Source organism: Fringilla coelebs, assembly GCF_963513975.1.
Source record: "Fringilla coelebs genome assembly, chromosome: 1".
Lineage (NCBI taxonomy): Eukaryota > Metazoa > Chordata > Aves > Passeriformes > Fringillidae > Fringilla > Fringilla coelebs.
Genome location: NC_140028.1, coordinates 70,182,811 through 70,205,260, shown reverse-complemented (window position 1 = coordinate 70,205,260; position 22,450 = coordinate 70,182,811). Strand labels below are relative to the sequence as shown.

Below are 22,450 nucleotides of genomic sequence, written 5' to 3'. Positions count from 1 at the left end.
GCTCTCTGGTGGAATTTTGTCCAAAACCACAGAATACATACTGGCAGGAAACTTAAAGGCCACCCCAAATGCCATTTCTTTCAAAAAAAGAAAGATAATTTCTCTCCACAAGTGCCAAGTGCAAGCTTAGGTAAAAATGAAAAACACAGGGCAGCAAGATTAAAAACATAATTCATTTAGTTTTAGGACTATTGAGGAAGCACTGATAAAGCATAAAGAGCTAAAAAAAAAGCAATGTAAAAATATGTATAATACAGGCTCCTCTACTGCCTGGGAAAGTTCCATGTTCCATAGATTCCTGTGAAAGCAACTGAGATGCAAACAGATTCGAGCCTTGTCCTGCATTTTTTGTGTATGTGCGATGCCAACTACTGACCTAGATGCTTTTGTTAACTTTTGTAACAAAATTTAACAAAAATTAATTTAACAGAATTTAACAATAATTTTGTTACAAAATTGTAACAAAAAATATTCTTCTTGGAATAATATATTTGGCACAAGTGGAGTATGATACCACTCTTCTCTGACTGACAGCAGTGTTTGCTGCATCTTTTTCATCACTAATTTCTCTTAATGGAGTGCTATCAATAGCCACTTTACCCTTCTAGGAAAGAAGAAAAAAAGGTTGAAGAAGAAGGTATTGTTTAAAAGATTAGGTATAATCTTACAGAGAAGTAGTCTTGTCTTGGCCCTGTACCTTGGGCAGTGGAAAAAATAATGATCTCATCTGTAAGCTAAAAGTTTTAAGTTATTATCAGTGCATACTGTACAAGGTCCTATCAAATAAAGTTTTTTACTCCTACAGAAACGATGGGTTCATGGAGGGAAATAGAGTTTTCTCTTTTCACACATTTACAAAACAACCAAACAAAACAATTTCAAAGTGGGTTCTGCAGGTATGCTTTGACTCTATTAATTCTCTAGCCTTCTAGATAAAAGGGTGGAGAAATTTTAGACAAAGACGTATGAAAATAATAAAAAAAGCCTGAAGACTTCCCTCTTAGCACTAAAAATACAGAGTGCTGGTAAGATGGCTGGCAATAACCCCTTTAAAATTAATACCAAATTTTATCTCAAGATCTTGTGCTTGAAGAGTTATCAGAATCCTTTTCCAAGATACAGGTCATTGGGGAGGAATACAGTGATGAACAACTAAACAGTTTCAAGGTGCTTTGTCCTGTTTTTAAGCTTGGATTTCCTAACAGAAGATACAGGGGGAAAAAAAAGGTAATACTTCCATGAAACTATAAGTACTTTTATTAAAAATACTTGAATGATAGAAAAAAATCTCAACCTTGCAAGTTCATCTATGTTTTCTTTTCCAAGTCCAACCTTTATATCAAGCCCATTATTCCATTACTGAGCATTTCAAGAATGCTCATGTAAATACACTAAAACAAAAACTTGCCACAGCTTCCAGGGGAACAGAACAAGGACAGTTTTGAACTAGTTTTGAAAGCCCTCTCATGCAGCAACAAGAGCTTTGCCTAACTGGAGTCAGACCTTCAAATTCTCGCATGTGTGTAGTTATTTTCATTAGCTTTAAGAGGAAAAAAAAAAAATCAACCCTGGACGCAAAACACTGACACAAGTGATTATGGCATGACTTGTCTTTTTTTTTAAACTAATAGTGAGAGACAACACCTAAGCCAGCTTTTATATTTCATTTTGAGTTAGATGCAATGCAGTTTCTTTCCAAATCACAGGATTTTGGAGGTTTGTTTTTCAGGCAGTTTAGCAAGGCAACTATTAAGAGCATACAACATTAATCAAGCAAAATTGCAGGGACAATGATATCTGCATGCCAAATACTCTAACCATCTCTCATTTCTTGTTTTTCTAATTTGTTATCAAAGAACCAATTGAATTACTCAAATTACAGCAGTGTAAATGAGGAAAGCCAAGCTCAGGAATTGAAGCCAATGTTGTTGGCTAAAAAAAGTCAGCCCTTATCCTCCATTTCATTTGACAAACAGGTTAGCACAAATACTGTGCTCAGATTCCCAATCAGTTCACAGAATCCATGCACTTCATAAGAAAAAAAAAGAAAAAAGAAAAAAAAAGGGAAAAAGAAAAAAAATCAATTAATAAAAGACAAGTCATGGAAACTAATTATATAAAGAGCTTTCAAAAATTTCTCTCAATTTGCAAAATCACAGTCTTTGTTAAGCCACTAGTATTGGAGCACTTTGTTACCAGTTCAAACAGCAATTAAATAATGTGAACTAGAAAGAAAAATAAATAGTTTGGTTTGGGGTTGTTTTTTCCCCCTGAATTAAAGCAAACCCAATACAAAATTAGATAGACCAGCATAGGTCAGCAGTCTGGTTAGACACTAGCTGAGCATAGGTTTGGAATATGTACTGAAGCACAACCATGGATTACAGTCCATTTCAATTCCACTAAGATATCAGGAGACAAGAAACAACTGCCGTACCAACCTATGGTGCCATCACATGTCATCATTTCATGTTAAACTTGCCAGCTAGATTTTTTCTCCTCTCATTAAACTTCTGAAACCCAAGGAACGTCCTGTTCCTTTCCTAATGTACCAGGTGTTTTCTTTGGGATTCAGCAATTTAATTTTTTTTTCCTACTAGTTCTATTTGAAATTTAGCTATCAAAGACATTTTTGCAGGGCAAATAAGGACTGCTAAAACCACAGAAGTATGAAGGCTAAGAGTACTCTGGTGAGGTATGCATACCACTCTCATTTTCAGAAGACACCAAGCAGTCAGATTTCTACCAGACTTCTAAAGTCCCATACCTGCTGAACTCAACACAAGACAGATTAAGAACCTAAAGCTGAGGCCAGTCTCTGTTCCAAGGTCATCAACCTAGAATGCAATTGTAAACTATCTTTTTCAAACTACCTCCTTTTCAAGATAAACAGAAGTTCTGGTATCTTATGGATACTCGGAAAATTTTAAAGTCACATATAAATAAAGGTAAGAGTAATCTATTAAAAATATAACTGTACTGCTGGGAGAATTCGGGTTTACAAAAGCAGATGTGTATAAAAATGGAAATCAGCTTATGATTGTTTTTAAAGTGTGTCCCTTATATATAACTTTCGTACCCAAAGCCTGTTATTAGCATTTCCTTGACTTTCTGATGACACTAAGTGGCATTTAAAGGTCAGCAAGGAAGAGGCTGCAGATTGCCTGTGAGAGTGATTTGACTTCCTGTTCCCTGTTCACACCGGTCAATAAAAATTTTTCAAAATGTCAAGTTCTTTTCTTGCAACGTTGCTACAGACAAGCCTTTCTTCCGCAGCTCTTTGCCAAAACTCACATATTTGAGCTCCCAGTCTTGTTATGCAAACTTCCTTCTCAGAAGTTTTTAAATCAGAAGTAATCAATTGAGCTGTTTTAATGCACTCAAAGTACCAGATGTATTAGCAAAAAGTAAGGGTTTGACTTTTTCCAAAATACAGACAAAAAAATGAAAGTTTCATTAAGGATATAGGGGTTTTTTTTGCAAGTATATAATGGGTAAATATGAAAGGTAAGATTTACAGCAGGCAAACAAATTCATCTGTTGAGTGACAGCAAGAATATTTATGCCTCTTAGACATTTAAACTCCATTAATGCAAACTTTTATTGATTTGCTGAATGATTCCACAACTGATTATAACTGACCATATAATATGCCAGACAAACCTCCTGCACTAAGTGAACTTAGAAGCTGCTTTCCCTTACATGACACTGATATTACACTAAATTTACACTAAAATTAACAACACAGAAACTGAATTAATCCAAGATCCTGCTTCAAAACTAAAGCATTATACTGCAGTCATGACATTGCTGGGAGACACAGTTTAAAAAACCCAACAAAACAAAACAAAAAAATTATGACTACTCAGATTTTCCTTTTTAACAAGCCACACTGAATACAGTTTGTTTTTTTGTACTCCCTGAAGCACTTGTGCTAACAGTCTGCAGTCAGAAGGAAAAAAAAAGTTAACCTTTTCCTGTTCTGAACTGAAAAACACAAAACGCATTTTTATGCAATTTACTTTATGCTGCTTTATTATCTTGCTTCATTTTGCTGTTGGTAGGAAATTATCTAGTCACACACCACAGTAATAGAAGAGAAGCAACTATTTAATTCCCACAACAGTCTTTTACACAAGCTGCACCGTGTTGATTTTATGTGCCTGGCAAGTAGGCTCGCAAGTTCTTACTGTAAAAGTTTTGAGTTATACTTTGAAGTCCGTACAACTAGTGCTACCCTAAACTTGTATGAGTCTATCAGAGCATCTAAATTGTAGTTCCAGATCTTGTGGGCCAGATGGGCCAGATCAGGGCCCATTTGGTAGACACCAGAACTTGCGCAACCAGAACCAGAGATGCCTGAGAACATTCTGTCTGCTGTGCCCCTGCCAGCACTCCCTCAGCGTGGCCGACCACATCCCTCTTGTTTTAATACAGAGTTTTGCCATCAGAAATCCTAGCAGTGCCAGGCGCAAGGCAGTCACCTCCCATGCAAAATCATCCATTTTATCTTCCAGTGCTGAAGTGACCAATGAACCTATATGTTGCTGTGGAGGGTACTACAATTTTCCTATGACACAGGTCCACACCATCTGCAATTATGCTGTTTTTCTTCTGGTCTTTATCATTATTATTTTCCTTAAACCTTAACCATAACTTCCCTTCCTTGAAGCTTATCTGATAACTTCTTGTCTTCTCTTAGGTAAATTCATGTGATGGAAAAGAGTCTTCACAGCTAAGAGTACAACTTTCCTTTCCAGCTCCAACTGATTTATGTTCACTTTGACACTCCTGTGGTGTCCAACTTCTTATCCAGTAGAAAAGCTGAAAAAACAAACACCCAAGGAAAGGAACAAGAAAAATGGAAGCCTCTGGGAAAAAAGTTTTCCAAAACACACCAAGGGACTTAGATTCACCGTGAATTTCTCAGTAGGGAACAAATATGGGTATTAATTCTGGCCCCCTTCCACTACACTGAGGACAACAAGGGTGCACAACCAGAGAGAGCTTCCAAGAACCTTCTTTAGTTTTTGTTATACTTCTTGTGCCTCGTGTATATAAAAGAAGGGAAGCAATATTCAAAACTCAGTTTCCATTTGAAAATCACATGGATACTGAATGAATATGGCAAAACCCACAGGTAAGAACTCACGTGTAAGCTGGTTGCTTTTTTTTAATGAGCTCTCAATATATTATAAGTTGAGGAATATAAATATTTTACTCAAATCATTAGGTCAGAAAACATGGATTGGGAATACATAATACATGAATTCCAGCTAAATGTAAACATGTTTGTAAATTCTTGCAAATATAAAGAAGCAGATGCAGTATCACCCACTACTATCACCTCCCTCAGTATTCTGCCAGTTTGAGATCACAAATTTAATCTGAGTTCTCCAAAACTGAAGTACATACCATGGCACATATAAAGCAGTGGAATACAAGTCTAGGAATTCAACAATCTGTATTAATCAAGCAACTCAGAGGTTGTCAAGTCAGTTATATTTTTTTAACATTTTATGACAGATCAATGCTTTGAGAATTCCTAAATGCTTTGAGAATCACTTCTTGTGGTTTAAAATTCAATGTTTTTCCTCTAAATAAATTGTCCAGTTTCCTGTTTTACTTTTCAGATTTTCTCAAGTTGGAATACCCTTCATGCTTAATAAAACCTATGTCTATTACTGCTACCCAAATTCATTCATGCTAGTCTGAAGAAATCAATCAGTATCAAGAGAAATGGACACAATAATTTTTTTTTCCATTGCAGCAATAGATACAAAAAAGGGAAGACAAGCTAACTTGATTTACATTTTTGTCTATCACCTCTTCTGTAAGAGACAGCACGTTTCAAACAATTTTTTTTTTTTTAAAGTAGCATCCCAAAAGAATTAGCAAAAAATATTCTTTCCTTGACAGAAGAGGGTAGCCAGATCTCAACAATTCAGAAGGTGGGAGCAGGCAGAATGCTGCATGGTACTAGTGGGTATGCTATGGGAATGCTGCATGGTACTAATGTATAAATGGGTGTTTGGAAGCACACACATATAAATCCTTTGTGTTCTTGCCTATCAGTCTGGACACTGAACTCATTGCTGTAACCACCAAGCTCATATCCTGTGGACCTTGGGAATCACAGCTGAAGAACTTGTTAAAAAGAAGAGAAACATAATTTCTTTGATTTAGAGCTGTTGTCACTGACAAGTCACACTCTCAACTCTATGTAGTGAATACACACTTGCTACAAATCTTCATAACGTATAATTAATTTAATTTCTTTTACTGTGTGTTCTGTGAAGGAGAAAAAAATTATTTTGCTAACATCTGAAGGTATTTAGCAACAAATGAAGGAAACTTAGACTGCTAAACAATCTTTTCTGAACAAATGGGATCAGCAAAGTAAGGAACGGTATGTTCAAAACATCAAACCTCAGCTGAACATCACACAAACTGACATGTTTTGCACTTCATATTCCACCACTCTCCAGATTCTCAATTTACAAAAACGTGGCTAAAGATGATGAGACAGCAAACTATTGGGAGATACTTCAACATTGGTATAAATCCAATGACGTCCATGAAACGGGCTTCAGCACATGTGTCCAGTCCCTTTAAATGTCATTTTGTAGTGCCATACATGTTCAGAGAAAGCATGAACATATATGCACAAGCTTCCACAATGTGCCAACCTCCTTTTTGCCCTTATGGTGCTCTGCTGCTGAGACCATCAAAGCATCTGGGTTCTTTTTTAACTTTCTGGATGTGAGATGTATTTAAAAAAACACTAAAATGCAAATAATTTTGCTTTTGTTTTGTGTATGTAAACCCTAGGGAGAAAAAACCATCGTTAACATGGCACAGAAAACATTTTGGGATCAAATGTTCCTATGCTCCTTGGCAGTTTAAAGGAAACATTGCTACCCATCACTCAGGTGGGAGGTAGAGAGTGCAGGCAGCAGGCACAATCTGAAGTGAATTCCAAAATCAAGCTGAACTGCATGTGACAGTCTGGGATGCCACCAGATGCTTAGGGTAAGGTTTGTTTGCATTCCATAGAAGTGTAAAATGACTTATCTTGACTTTCAGAAATGTGTGGACAACATTGTGTCTCGTTTGATGGAATGTTCTTTTTTTTTTTTTTCCCTTCTTTCTTTTAATATAATTTTTTGAAAGTACCAGAATCAATTGAAATCTAAAATGTACCCTCTTGGGGCTGATTTACCACTTTCTGGCTAGACTGGTAAAAACTTATTTTCCAGAAGTCCAACACTTTTGTAACAATACACTGTCAAAATATGTCAGCCTATAAAAAAATCACCATATTTTGAAAATAGATTTTTCTTAACTGTCAAAAATACCAGTATGTAAAGTCACTATGGGAAGAAATAATAATTTCAAAAGAGTCACAGAAAGGAATATCCAACAAGAGATAGAGAGTCAGCAAATTCAGCTACTCCTTTCTTTTGAAAGCTTTTTTTTTTTTGATAGCTACGTGCTTGTAATGAGAGACGTGCAGGGAATTATAAAAGAATTGGTGAATCAGAAAAGGAAATAGGAAAAAATGTGGAAAACACTACAAGTCTCTTTTTGGGTATTTGTCCAAGTGGAATAAAAGCAGACGTGAAAGAAGTAATAAAGAACACATTAAGTGAGGATGGGAACAAAAACAGTAATTGTGGCAAAAAATGAAGTGAACGTGTTCATGAGGTTTGACAAGAAACTAAGTCCTTGAAGAAATTCAGACACGAAAGTCTGGAAAAGGAGAGGAACATAGCAAAAAGCAGAAGAGTTCAGTGAATGCGGTGATAAAAGGACTGCCTTATATCCTGGGGAAGGAACAATGAACTAAGGATGATGTGAAGGACAAAAATCATATTTCGTAAGAAAACTCCATGACTGTCTATATACTGGCCCAGAAAGATTGTGATGTTCACATTTGCTTGTCATGAAGGCAGTGGGGGAAAAGCCAAATGAACAAAACTCAAACCAGAAAAGATTTAGCACTGAAGGAGAAGGGGATTGGTATATACAGATTTGTGAATGTGTGCTAAATATTTCTGTGGTAGAGATTTAAAACGTAGTAAAACATGGAAATGAAGCAGAATGGAAGAAAATAACGAAAGAAACAGTTTGAAACTTAACACCAAATGTCCAAAAGCCAATGACAGACCCAAATAGAAAAACACATTTTAAAGAAACCTGAAGAAAAGAGGAAAATCCACATGGACTCCAAAGTTCAGTTCAATCCCAGCATAGAAAGAAGATAGGAAAATATTAAGCTGGAAGCAAAACAAGGGAAGAACATTAGAAAAGAGGCTATTTACACTGCCTTGGAAGGGCTTTAGCAGATAGTGTGAAAGCAATGTTGGAAGACTGAGGATGGAAAAATTCACATTTTTCACAAGCTTGAAAAAGTTGGTTTCTCCTTTCACTTATACTTTTGCACTACATGAAAATATATAAGCTCAATCCAATAGTGTTGAACAACCAAGCCAAAAATAAAAATCTGTCTTTATTAATGGTTTGGCAACAGACTTCAGGAAATAGGGAATTCAAAAGGTCAATGACTGACAACAGTAAAAACCTATTTTTCCACTGGTATTAGGCATTCATCAATCATAAATACAAAAAAATGAATCAAGTCTTGAGCAAAATTAATTCATCATTGCAATATGAATTGATTGTCTCTAGAATTACTAATTCTTTTAAATCAATCAGCCAATGTTTTTAGTTCGGGGAAGACAGGAATTGTTACATCTGCAATATATGTCCTCCTGAAATTCAAAATATTTAAAAACTATTGCAGAAGAAGTTCTTCTCTGCAAATTCTTTTAACATATAGAAACTATTAATCCACTAGACTTGATCATCTTCAATATATTTTCATTGTAGATATGCCAATTTATGCTGGAGGAGGAGATGGAAACTTTACATAAAACATACAATTTTAAAAATATCTGCTTTAATGTCTGCATAGTCAATTTTTATGGTGACCAGAATTATGAATGGAATAGTTCCTGGCATGAGGTTTTTGGGTGTAGATTTGTTTGGTTTTGGAGAAATAATTTCTGGGTTTCCTAAAAGTATGTTTATTCCATTTGAATTAGAAAGTGTTTTCTCCACATTTTAATGAAAGTGTTGTCCTTATGCAAGTTTTCCGGAGGCAAGGAACATGAATGATCAATCCTCAAAAACTTCCAGTGTCTGCTGAAATTCTGACATGTATGACTATTGGTCTCTGAAAAGCTCTACTTGTTATAGCTGTTAATGAATGAAGAAAATCTCTGAGATTCAAAGGCAAATTTTCACCACAATCTGTAGAACTTCTCTGAAGTCAAAGCTGTGATCTATTCAAGCTCAGGGATCTGGCTTCCAGCTCCAGTCCTTATAATCCAATTCTGACACAAATACTTTATTAACTTAGGATGCATTCCTGCAACAACTTTTCCCTTTGAAGTGTGTGGTGACTGTAGGTGGTTAGCTAGAGTGAGACAAATAAAATCATCTAAATGTCAAAGCAAATTTTCAAAAAGGAAACTTTACACTTTGTAATGATAAAACTCTGCCAAAGATATTACTGAAAAACAATATAACCTCTGCAGACTTTAAAACTTAAATTAGAAGAACAAATAAGCTTTTGAACTCTAAAATTAGAGCAAATCTTAAAACAAATCCTAATTACAGAGTAACTAAGAAGATTCTAGCAACATGAATCAGAAGTCTGCAGCCAGGAACTTTACAGTTTCAATTATCTCTTTCAGAAGTCTGGATGTGCAGGTGTGCATGCACATAACCTCTGCACACACATACACGGATCTACATGCAAACACAGGGATGTATGCACACACAGCTTACCACTTCAGTTACTTCTTGCTGATGTTTGCACGCATGTTTGTGCCTCAATGCACATATACCTTCTACACTCTGAGTACAATATGCTGATCCTGAAGCCCTAAGGGCTGGCCTAAGCAAGCTCTCTAGCCCTCTGCATCTTTCACACTTTTCAGGAGATTCAGGAGTTTCATGACAACTTCTGACTGTAAATTACAGCACTGGAGCAGACCAACCCTTTAACAAGATATGACACCTTTCTGCAGAAGACATAATCAAAAGACAAACTCACATCATGCTTACAGCTTGATGGTTGGGAACTGATGCCAACAAACCACTTTGAATTATAACAGATGAATATTTAGTCCCAGATCAGCATTAGTGGTCAGAAGTGAAGAAGTCTGGAAGACATCATATGAGAGTAGGGGTGGGGAGAAAGTTTAAAGACAACACTCTCCTGCTGGACAATGGGTAGAGCACATCCAGGTGTGGTACACAGCCACCTTCTGTTTCAAAACAGCTACAGATTGATACCTGCAGAAATTAAGCTTGTCTCATCAAAGAAGGTGATCCATTTGGATAGAAAAATACATATGCTTATACTTTGAAGAAGTCAAGTGAATTAATTTCAGGATTTGAATCTTCCAGGACCATAAAATTCAAATCCAAGCTTCCTCTCCATCCTGAAGGATGCTCCAAAGACTATCCTCTTTGGAGAAAAATCAATACCCTGATCATGCTAGCAAAAATCATACAAGTTCATTAAATGAGTTCAGAGGAACAGGCTAAGAATAAAGAAGCAGACCCTCCCTTGAATTTTCTTTGAAGTAATGATTGAACACTATTTTAATATCCTTGGCCTTTACACCTTTTGTATTGTGAGCATTTTTTGCTATTCTTTCAACTCCAACTTTGTCTAGACCACTCCATCTTCTAAATAAAATTGAAGTGATAATATAGGACACCACAAAAGGGAATGGAAGTACAGATGTGCTGGAGACCAGGCTACTTCACCCTTTTCCCACTTTGTATATATGTATATATATAAATTCATAATTTTATCTTCCTTTGCAGTATACTGTAGCCTTCGAGGTTTCTCCAAGTAAAAAAAATAAGTGATATCCTTAGGAAATCAGAGCTTGACTCGTCAATGTTTATTATTCCCAAAAAACTAATTCTCCTACCATGTATAGCCTTGTTTTTTCTGAATTTAGTGTGAAATACTAAGAAATCACATCTCTCCAATCTATTTATTTTCACAGCCTGGTGTACTCCAGTTCACTGGAGGGAACTCCCTACTACTCAGTTTTGGCAGAAACTTTTCAAGCACAGTTCCAAATTTAACTGACACAATAGTTAAAACCCTGCGGAAATAGATACAACATATACTGACACTCGGACTTCAGCTACCACAACTACAGCCTAAATAGGGCAACCAGTGCTGGGAATTCTGCTCACTTGTGGGTACGCACCATTTCAGATAACAAAGAAAAACCTGCTTTTGCAACAAATTATTGGTTGGTGAAAGCCACTCCCTTCCTTTGCCACTGTTTGCAATTCATCTTCTACAAGACTTAACATGTTTACTTTGGGGTTTTCTCCTTCCCCAGTGAGAAAACGCTCTATAAATTAAGCAACTTCAAGGGGTTTATCTGCGCCAACTGTCCATCAAAAAGGAATGAAGGTCTTACATTTTAAGAGATTACAGTGAAAGTGTCAGAAGACTTCTGAGAACCTGAAGTAGAACAAGAAGGAACAATTCTAAAAGGGACTAGCATAGATAATGGCTAGCAACTCATAAGGGACATAGTCCAAAGCCAGTTAAAACCAGCAGGAATTTTCCCATTGGCTCTGGTGAGTTCCGCATCAAGTCTCTAAAGGTCAAACTAACTGTATGATGCCGAAAGAAAGGAACAGTCTAAATTATGCTGCCATTGTCATTTCTCCAGAAAATCTTTTTCTTCAGTATACTTTCAAGCTCAATGAAAATCATAACAATGCCAGGTAAGAATGCATAGCTCTGATTTTTTTTAAACATAAAATTTGGTTCCAGATAGCCACACTTCAATCTCTTCTGTTAAAGAAATGAAGAAAGTAAACGACCTCCAACAAAACACATATGAACTGGATCCCAACAAACAGCAAGTTGTTCTAAAACCATGATCAAAACAGATGAAAAACCAAAATCCATAGAACCCAATGCATGATCAGATACCCTACACTGATATATAATTAGTTATCTAACTAATTGGCAAGGGTTTAAAAAACCAAAACACATATCAAACAGCATATGAACATGTCTAAAAAGCTAAAAGACCACTACTTTCACCCTTAGCATGACTCTTTCTTTGATGGAATTTTCAGCCACAGGAAATTAAAAGTAGAACAATACATTAAGCTCACGATCAAAACAAAAAACATTAAGAAGTCCCAAATTATTGCCTTTCCATAGTCAGAGGATAAATTGGTTTTTTTTTTTTTCCTAACTCAAAGAAGTTGCATAGGATATATTTTCCCGGCTCCCTTTATTCCCCCCTTTTGGGTGAGGGGGGAAGAAGGTGTCAGAACTTTGGATAGGCAAGTTGCTTTTAATTAAATACTAGTTAATAACTTTGTCTGACTTGTACAACTGCCAGTATTTTTAGTTGATATTGTCTTTCTGACCTGTAGCCCTTAAACTAGAACAAGGACCTTGTTTAACATTTGTTAAATTTAGACAGCACCACTATCCACTATTACCCCCCTTCCACTGCTGCTGCACTAATCTCCCATGCCAGCTGCTCAAATGTTTACATCTGAAGGGCTTTCTCTGTTTGTGCAGAAACAGTCTCTGCACAATATCTTTCATCTGTACATTTGCCAGAATCAAGGCAAGAAAAGCCTCCCTGCTGGAATTCTTGATTAATAAATAGTCTTAAATGTTTCTTCTTCCCTCCCCCCTTCTGTCAAATCCATTGCCATTAGGTTTTTACAAGGCAAACCTCCACAGTGCACTTTACTGGCCTGACTCTTGTCCTGTGCAAACAACTGTAAATCAGAACAAGCTCCATTTAGCGTCAATGAAATCACACCATCTCTGTACTGAAATTGGGAGAGACTGAAGTCAAGATGATATCTGAGCATTTGCTGGGATGGAAAGAAGGGGGGTGTGGGGAATTTCACACTAACAACATAAATCTACTGGCAATCTCTCCATCTCACTATGTCAGTGTACTTCAGAGACTGCCTGCACAATTTATAACCTACAAATTGATCACACTTGGCTCCCAGCAGGTCACCGAGATACTGAACCAGCAAAACACCTCAACAGGTGCTTGGGATGGCACTGAAAAAGTCAGAGGGGCCAATTTCCTGTTTAAGACTTCTGTAGGGCTATGTCTTGCTACCTGCCTTGACCTTCTTTCTTTTCTGCCCTTCCAGCTGACCACTTACAAAACCAGAAATATTTTCCTTAGTTTGCCCAAGTGTTTTTAAATCTGCTTACAAATGCAAATAACATTGAAAAAATAATTCAAGAAAGTGAACATTATGAACTGACTACTTCATAATGTTGAAAAGCCTTTAAAAAGACAGACCATTATTTGCCACACTTTCTCTCTGCTTCAGTTCTCATCCGAATATGTTTCTTAGAATTCAAATGAAGTATTATATGCTTGAAATGGAGTAAGAGAAAATGCAATGGCTGAAATTATTTGTAGTCCTTTCTGCTAAGCTCCAAAGAGAGGAACAGTATTGCAGCTGCACACAAAAGACTTACAAAACCTAATTCAACAGTTGTCTATTAAAAAAAAAGAAGAAAGAATACGAAACAGCTACACAGGCTACAGGTGCTAGATGGTCTCTTTTTGTAGTGATGAACAACTGAGAAGCACACACTGAGAAGCACATTCAGTGCTACACAGTCTTTGCTTCATACAGAAAACTCCTTGAGTTAAAGGAAGACCTGTAAGAGCCACTAAGTCTCATGTGGGTCTGACTTTGCATGAGAGAACTAAGCCATAAACTAGACTTAGGAAAACTTCCCCATCAAAGTAAAATGCATTGTGTCCTGTCAGCAAGTGTTTTGCAAATCCTCCCTTACCTGCCATAAGATGTTATTGAGACATATGGTTTCACACGCTACCAAGCAGCTCAGTTTTGCCAACTAACAATAATGCACAGAACAAATATGTGTGGAAATCATGAGATCATCTAATTAAACGAAATGTTATTGTATGCCACTACTTTTAATGAAATCGAGTCTTCACTGTCCACAGAAGAGGCTGGAAAGAAACCAAACCCTATTAGTGCTCATGCCTCAGAAATTGTTTGCAAAAGAAAAGAAATTATACCTTAACTTGTGCTGAAAATTTTTGCTGTATCTAAAATCTACATATGCTAATAGGATATTTTAGACTAATATAATGAATCTATGGTTACATGGGATTCAGATTATGCCACTACAAAACAGGTTTTACTGCCTAAAAAAAATTCCACTGTATATTAGAAATATGGAATCAATGACATACTATTAGCCATTTCTGATTTCATGTAGTAAAGGGCACTGGCACAAATACACACTAATCCTTTCACTACAGTAGTTACCACTGGAAAGCCTGACAAGAAATTCCAATTGTGAAAAGTCTGATCCTCGTATAAACTTTTATTTAAAGGTGGTATTTTCCAGACCACTTCATGCTTGCCACTAAGAACAATATGCTGAATGTGTTATGACCAAATGTGAATTACAAGGCTATTACAGACTATTAAGGGGTTCTGGTAATATTAATTACCAAGAAAGCAAAGCCTGAGTGGTTGACATGTCACTAGAAAAATCTCAAGTGGAATTTTGAGTTTGTCTTTGGGTATTTTTTAATGTGCTTTTATTAATGCAAATTAAAAGCCATTGGTCTTATTAGCTGCTGCTTTATTCTATTTTTTTTTTTTCAGTAAGTTCACTTCAGAACTTTTCAGTGAAATCAGTAACAAAAGATGAATCAGACATAAAAGGATTTGGGTGGTTAAGGGTGTGTCACCAGGTCTTAATTAAACATCCGAGGGAGATATCTGAGCCAACTTACGCCAGACTGGCTGGGTACATCACCGTGCAGAGAATGATGCCATACAGCCCAGGTCAGGAATTGCCACACACGAGCCTAACTTAGCGTGCTCCTGTTAGGCTATGCCTCCCTAAATCACAAATGGTTTGCGCTTTCCCATCAATAAGCCTGACACACATCCCTCTGATGTGCTCACTTCCATTTTGGTGCCTGAATTCTGCTTCTGGGCATGCTGAGCATAGAAACTGTGGAGAAACCATGCTTCTAACCTCCTGCCTAAATTCCAACAGGATCCATAAAATGTGCAAATCTCCTTCTTTGTCAGCCAAGGATCTGATCTAATAGATATGTTTAAAGCACAACTAAGCAACTGGTCTTCACAAAAATGAAAGCGCCTGAAAAGGCAGCTATGGTATTTACCTCTTCTCTTGTCCAAACCCCTGCCACAAGTTCGATGATTCAGTAAGAGTATGGTAAATCCAGGTCCAAAACCATTGTCTAATTGAGAAATAACAAACTTTCCCCTCTTGTGAGGAGAGCAAGACTATTCTCTGTTCAAGGACATGAACATGAGTTTAGCTAAAAAGAGACTGAGATTAGGGCATTCATCTGGGCAGGAAGCCATTTGGCTCCTCCAGTTCTAGCTATAGTGACTACTTACTTGCTGGATGTAACATCTGCTTAACATAAAACACAGAAAAACATCTCTGGTGCTGGCACTAGAAGCCAGAGCTGCCACCGCACTTAAGTTAGTTCATTACTGGTCTGAATCGTTAAGCTTGCTCTTGCTCTCTGAGTCACTGAATAGTTAGGTATTTTTACAAAAGGGTGCTTCCCACATCAAGAATACCTCACAGCTTTGTTCCAGGCAGTCTTCAGCCCAGTAAGTATTTTGGTTTTCTTATTTGCAAAGGAGGAAATAATTCTCTGATGCTGATATCTCTAAAGGCAAAAAAGAGAACTTAGGTCACTCACATTTTGGATAACAGTGGTAGGTGGTAATGCTCTAGAGTAAAAGTTTTAAGTATCTGAATCTAACAGCTGATTTGAGATTTGAATCTTGAGCAGAGGCAGGTAACAGACGCAGAGTTTAACAAGCAATTCCTGCTGTGAAGATTTCAGTGGACTCAAAACTGGGGAAATCTGACTCTCGGCTGCTGAGATTCAGAGTCCAGACACCCACACTGTCAGGTATTTCAAACAGGCACTGCCAGGCTACAGTTGTTACCAATTCCTTTTGTAGATGTGACGCTTCTCAAGCCCTTTTGATTTGACTTAATCCATTTCTCTGTGTTCATCTCAGAATGTTTCTTGACAATATTTCCTTTAAAATGTCCAGGTAAAACCACTGCAGGAACTGAAGATTATGACCTATCTTTTTAAAAGCAGCAACATGAATACCATGAGTTGTGATGATTTAACTCTTAACCATGCACTTCTAAATAAAGATACAGGTTCTGGTAACCACTGACTACCTGATAATATTTTATTTAAAAAATAAAAAAACGTTCATGGTCACAAAAAAGAAGCTTAAATCCAACTTCTACAAACTTAACACTCAGAAGGCAAATGGAGGAAAGTCCACCCTTAATGATTTCTTTTCAAATCTCATTATCTTAAGCCACTTTTGTGTGGTGAGGGCAAGAGCTGACAAGTGATTTTTGAATGCATGAAGTTGGCAAGTACAAGCTAAGCAGCACAGACAGAACAGGGGTCAGCTGACGTGTCTCTTCACCAGATACTGTTTTTAATAGCTTGTAACTTCACCATGCTTTAACCATGGATGCTGAGACTTTCCATTCCAGGTGTCTGCCTCGGGCTATTTTTTTAAAAATTTTTTTTTTTATCCAGAGTAGTTTGGCTGGTTCTGAGATGATTTTTTTTTTTTTTTTGCACTGACTCCAAGGACCTCTACTTTGAAGAGGTCTAGTAACACCACATTGTGGAGCAAAAACTTGAAGTCTGGTGGTGGCAGGCAGCCACTGTTTCAAGCTCTTGCCTTCTGCTATCACATACTGCAAGAAAAATCTAAAGACGCTATAATATGCAAAACCATCTATGATTCACATGAGTGAAGACAGTTAATATTCTGTAGGTGGACACCAGAAAAAGAGGTGGGTACAGCTGCATCTCTCCAGTAGCCATAGCCTGACTGAAAGGCACCTTCATGGTCTGCTTAATTTATAACTCTGCTCTGAGACAGAATAATGTACATGTAGCTCTCCTCTAGCCATTTTTGGATGTTTTGCAGATTAGGGGATGATAAGGATTTCAAGTCATTTTAATAGCATGCTCCCCCAGTGAAATTTCCATGCAGTCAAATTTTTCTCCCTCTCGTATCCAAGTTAAATTCCTATTGCCATATATAAAGGATATTGCTTCCTGTCCCTCAGTAGATACGGAGAAATAAAGTTGATCATTGGCATCTTTACTACTGAAATCCTCTCAGTGCCAGCTTAAGACTTGGGCAAACCTTTTGTCTTACCCAGGCAAGTTAACAGTAATGATTTTTTCTTTTTTTCCCACAGTGTATCACTGGCTATCAAAATAAAACTAACTCTACTGTGATGGTGAACCTTATGCTGTGATATACGGTATTTATTAGATCTCTTTTTCTTTTTCATGTCAATAGCTGCACAAATGAAAATATGTCTAACTGTATCTTCCCTAGTGTCATCCTCTGGCATCTAACTACCAGCTTATAAGCACCCTTTAACAAAAGACTGGAGCAAACAGCCCTGTCTGCTGCAGCATTTAGACAACTTTCCATACTCAGTTTGTTGAGTTTCGTATTTTGCAAACAAAATTACACAAGGAAGCATTGTTTCAAGGCCAGATCACAACCTACATCTTGGACAGTGCATAGATAGCTTTAAGTCTACAAAATGCAACATAACTATCCCAGGATTTGTCTCTGCTAATAAGAAATAAACACAGTGCTGTCAGGAGACCAAGAAGGTAGAACATGAAACCAGGAATTTAAAGCAAACGTGATTGTCAAAGACAAGGAAATATTACAAGTGGATGACTGTTAACTTCCACCTAGATGACATGTCCAGTACTCTCTTTCCTATTGCCCTGAAGAGTACCTGCCTATGTGACATGAAACCCTTGATGGGAAAGGATATTACCTGATCACCTGGGAACTGACATGGTTGAAGAGAAATAACATTCACCTAAGTGTACCTGATTCTTCTTTCCACCCATTCCTAACTGACAATGTGTACCATGAATGGTGTAACACCTGCCATCAAAGAGGGCATGGAAGTTACAGCTAGAGTACAAGGCTCTGAAAAGGTAAATCATAAATGTTTTTAAAGCCCTTATATGGAAAAGAATTGTTGCCACCACTTAAGAAGTGATTGCCAGGATTACTAATGCACCAAAATTCTTGATGATTTTCTTCTGGAGAACAGAACTTTTCTTCTTGAGAACAATCTTGCAATTATTCAGGTACATTTGTTTTATGAAATAAAACCAAACCCAAACTCCCCCACACATATCCTCAAAATATCTGATAACTGTTTGGTATTTTAAATTACATGTTTCTTTTCCTCTTGTAGTTTTGCATATGAACATACATAATCATAGCATGACAGGCTCATCAAGCAGAGAATTATTGGACTATTTGCTTCTTTTAATTAATTGGTTCTATTATGGGCAAAACTTACATTCTGAAATACACTGAAAATGAGTTTTTTTTTTAAAAGATGCTGATGAAGTGCTGATGAAGATCCTCCAACACTGCACTGCTGCAGCCCTGTTTGAACTAGAGAAACCCTGTGTGATAAGACTTAGTGCTGAAGTTTCAAAACCTCAGATAAGTGTTCCTGGCTGTACTTCTAAATATTTGTTCTCAAGCTGATATATTACATAAACAAAGTCCACATCAGAGCTACACATCGTTCAGCACTTGGGACATGTTTTTTCACTCTTGATTTATGAAAACACGAAGGCCCCAAAAATAAAACCGGCTAATTTTAGTACTGTGTTCCAATACTGTGTTTTATCTTGATCTACTGTTTATATGAGGACAGTGACACCAAGTGGCAGAGAGAATTCAAGTTCGCTTTTTTATCCAGCTGTTCTGAACTCGAGCCTTCAGTCTGCCTTCAGCACAGAAAAACCTCCATACACTGAGCTGTGCTGCAACTTCCAACTGCTTTACCTGTATGTTGTGTATCTCAATAGCATTCGTTTTGTGAAAAGTTACCCTGGATATAAAACTCATCTGCTTAGCACAAAACTGATTTGTTTTTCTTCCCAGATTAAGGGAAAGGATTTCTGCTTCATTTAAAATAAACTGTTGGATTTTGTGTCCTTTACTGGTGTGTGGTGTAATGAACTGCTGCACTTTGAGGATTTTCTCGGAGAAATCTTTTCATGCCTACACCCTCTCTCTAAGCTAAGAAGTTCTTTCCACCTTTATTTTTGCCGATACTGTAAAAAAGTCTCTCTTCAGCTCAAGCATAAATCTTGACTTTACCATCCTGACTTTGAAAATTTGCTTCTTCATCGACAATTCAAAGTATTTTTAGAGGCATTAATAATTTCAATAATAATTAGATAAACATGCCACTGAGAATGGTTTGGTGGTTAAAAAATGAATATATACCTTGTGCTTGAATAAACACCTAAGGGTCTATTATTTCTTATACTTTTATTCCATTATTTCATATAGCCCAGTTTAAACAAAGACACAAATCAACTCCAAATCAATCAACTCCAGAACAGAATCATTACATTTTCTTTCCTACAATTCAGTGTGCACCCCCAGCACATAATAGTGAGAAAAGGACTTAAACTAGGCATATGAAAGTTCATGCCTTTACCTTAGTAGTACTTCACAAGTTAACTATGTCTGTAAAGGCAAGAAAAATTTTCTTGATCCAGTCAGTGTAACTCCTGCTACTGTACAAAAAGCAATGGCAAGATATTTTTCTTTCAGAAATAAAGCTGAAACTGCCTTTGGTTCCCACAGAGCAAAGCCAAAATACTTTCAGATGACCCGAAACAGTACTAGAGAACAGAGGAGGTAACTGCAAAAGAGGAATCCTCTACTGGATGACATTTTGCCAACAATCCTATCTCAGCAATGGAACTTTTATACAATGATCTCTAAATACATATTTCACATATATGTCCATGTTAGATACCACTTAGTTGGAATAGGGATACTTAGTTGCACTGAAGTAAATGAGGCATCTTTTAAACAAGCAGAGTAACAAATCACTCAGAATGACTGAGGGTCTCAAATCTAGTCCATAAGGAACTGCTAAGCTGAACTTTTAAAATTATGAAGTGTTTTTGATGGTATTTCCATTTGAATTTATCTAAAGAAAAAGTTATCTACACCAACTATCTGTGCCAAGTTTGCAACATTTTTGAATTTTTCTCCTAAGGAATCACAATTGTTCAACTTTTTCTTGAAGCCCATTTGCCTCTTGAAAAGATGGACTTTCTGTGCTGTTGAGTGAATCTGTTAGACTAATTTAATACATCTTCTATAAGCTTGAACAGAATACTGCCAAATTCAATGCAACAAGGTCAACATATTTCTTCATGTGCTCATGTATTAGCAGGATTGGTGCTCATACAAATACAGGTGTCAAATTAGAAGTGAAAGACAAACACTGAACAAGGGCTACATTGTTCTTCAAGATTAATTCCTCTTACAAAGAAAGTGGGAAAAAGTTAAATCCCTGACATGCTTTTTTAACTGAATAGAATGAAAACACTTTTACCTCTTCAAGAGCTCTTTCCCCCCTATAAACTGGCACCTTAAGACATTTACATGTTCAAAACTGTTTTGAAATCTTTCTTCATCAATGTCAGAGGAGGAAAAAAAAAATACAATTTTCTCTATAAAATTCTCAAGAAAAATAAGGTGATGTCTCTCTTCTGGGGAAAGCACCACACACCTTTAGCATCATATTGTTACTTGTAATTCTTACTCTTCCTCCTCATTCTTTTCTAGTACTTGGGTATCAAGATATTGAGAATAATTTATATGGCAGCAAATACAAACCACAAAATTATTTTATTTTGGCAGTGCTTGTGATTTTTTCTATGCTTTTACTTAGACGATTTCAATCACACATGAACACCCTTTTCTAGGACTTTCCTTCAGTAACAGAGGCCTATTAATCCATTCAGCTTTATAGTGCTGCCCAAATTTTTAGTATCACAAGCAGCTTTTTCATTTCAGTAATCTTTTATTATGAAGTCTTCACAGATTTGCAGAGTTTGGTGTTTTTACACTTCATAGCAAATCAATTTTCTATCTATTTCTCCTTTTGGACTCCTCTCATATTACTCTTTTCATCTGGGATTTGTTCTCTTACTCCTTAATTTTTTTCCACAATTCCCTGTCATCCTTCTGTGGCTAGTGAGTTCTATATTTTGCAGATCCACACTCCTTTTACAAAGATTTGCTTTATGAAAGGGGATCCAGAGCAGAGCTTCACATTTCAAACTTCTAACACATCGTAGTCTTCTCAAGGTTTTGAAAAATATGATAACAAAAAGTCAAGTAATTTAAAAAAGTAATAAAAATATGTGCCATTAATTATAATTACTATACCACCAGAACCATTTTAGAAAATATTTAGGATTCACACTTCTAATCTGATACCTTCCTATTTGGATCCTCATAAACTGGTAGGCTGTCAGTCACTTAATATTTCTAAATGTGGTTCACAGGATTTTAGTACCCCAAACCCTATTAAGATACTTAAGAAAAATCCTGTCTGTTTTTTTCCAGTGACCTCCTGTTTTTTTTCCTCTTGACCCCCAAGCTCTTTATGAAACAAACAGAATGCTGCCATGCTGCAGAAGTCAGATACAGGGATGAAAAAGAAAGATGTGGTTGTATAAGAAAAGTCCCCTTTAAATAGCATTGGTAAGGCAAACATTGTCTTGCATCACGCAGGACTGCCACTGCATGTCACAACATCCAAGTTCTCTCTCAAAACTGCTTGGAATTCACCGCTGAATGAAACTTTATTCATAGTGAAGCTAGCAAGTTTTATTTGAAGACAATGCATTACGGCTTAACTCCATGAAGATATGCAAACTGTGCACTCACGTAACGAAGCCTGCTAAAGCTTAAGCTATTTCTACTTCTACTTGGCTAAGCATCAGGAAGAGCAGTGGTTTCTGGTTAATTCAAACTGCAGGAGCTAATAAGAATGCAATAGCATCTACAAGCTGTGTTAGTACTTACATCCAAGCTTCCTTCACTTGTAGATGCAGAACTAAAAACATCCTCCTCACCACAATCTCTGTTCATCCTCAAGTATTCTTCTGTCTGCAACACAAACAAGTGTCCTACACAGCAGCAGCAAAGGAAACAAAACTGCAAAAACATGCCAGAGCAAAATACCAAACCCCATGATGGAACCAAGACAAACTGTCTCAGTAGTGCTGGACCTGATTGCTGAGAAACTCTGAAGTAGACTGCAAAATTCCCTGATGTAGGCAAGGAGCTAGGAAAGTCATCAGGAAAAATATTTAAGAATACAAAGACAAAATTCTTCGGCAAGGATAAAAATAGGGAGTAACTAATTCCTGTAATATCA

General features: G+C 36.8%; 1 protein-coding gene across 1 annotated transcript in view; it reads right to left on the bottom strand.

Annotated features, from left to right (window-relative positions):
* The window catches only part of COBL (cordon-bleu WH2 repeat protein), a gene marked incomplete at its 3' end in the record, with an annotated part of 151,478 nt that overhangs the window by 68,961 nt on the left and 60,067 nt on the right, over positions 1-22,450 (bottom strand). The window contains exon 7 of the mRNA XM_084205578.1: positions 22,096-22,179. Coding sequence (XP_084061704.1) covers positions 22,096-22,179 — 84 coding nt within the window. The remainder of the gene's footprint in view (positions 1-22,095; positions 22,180-22,450) is intronic.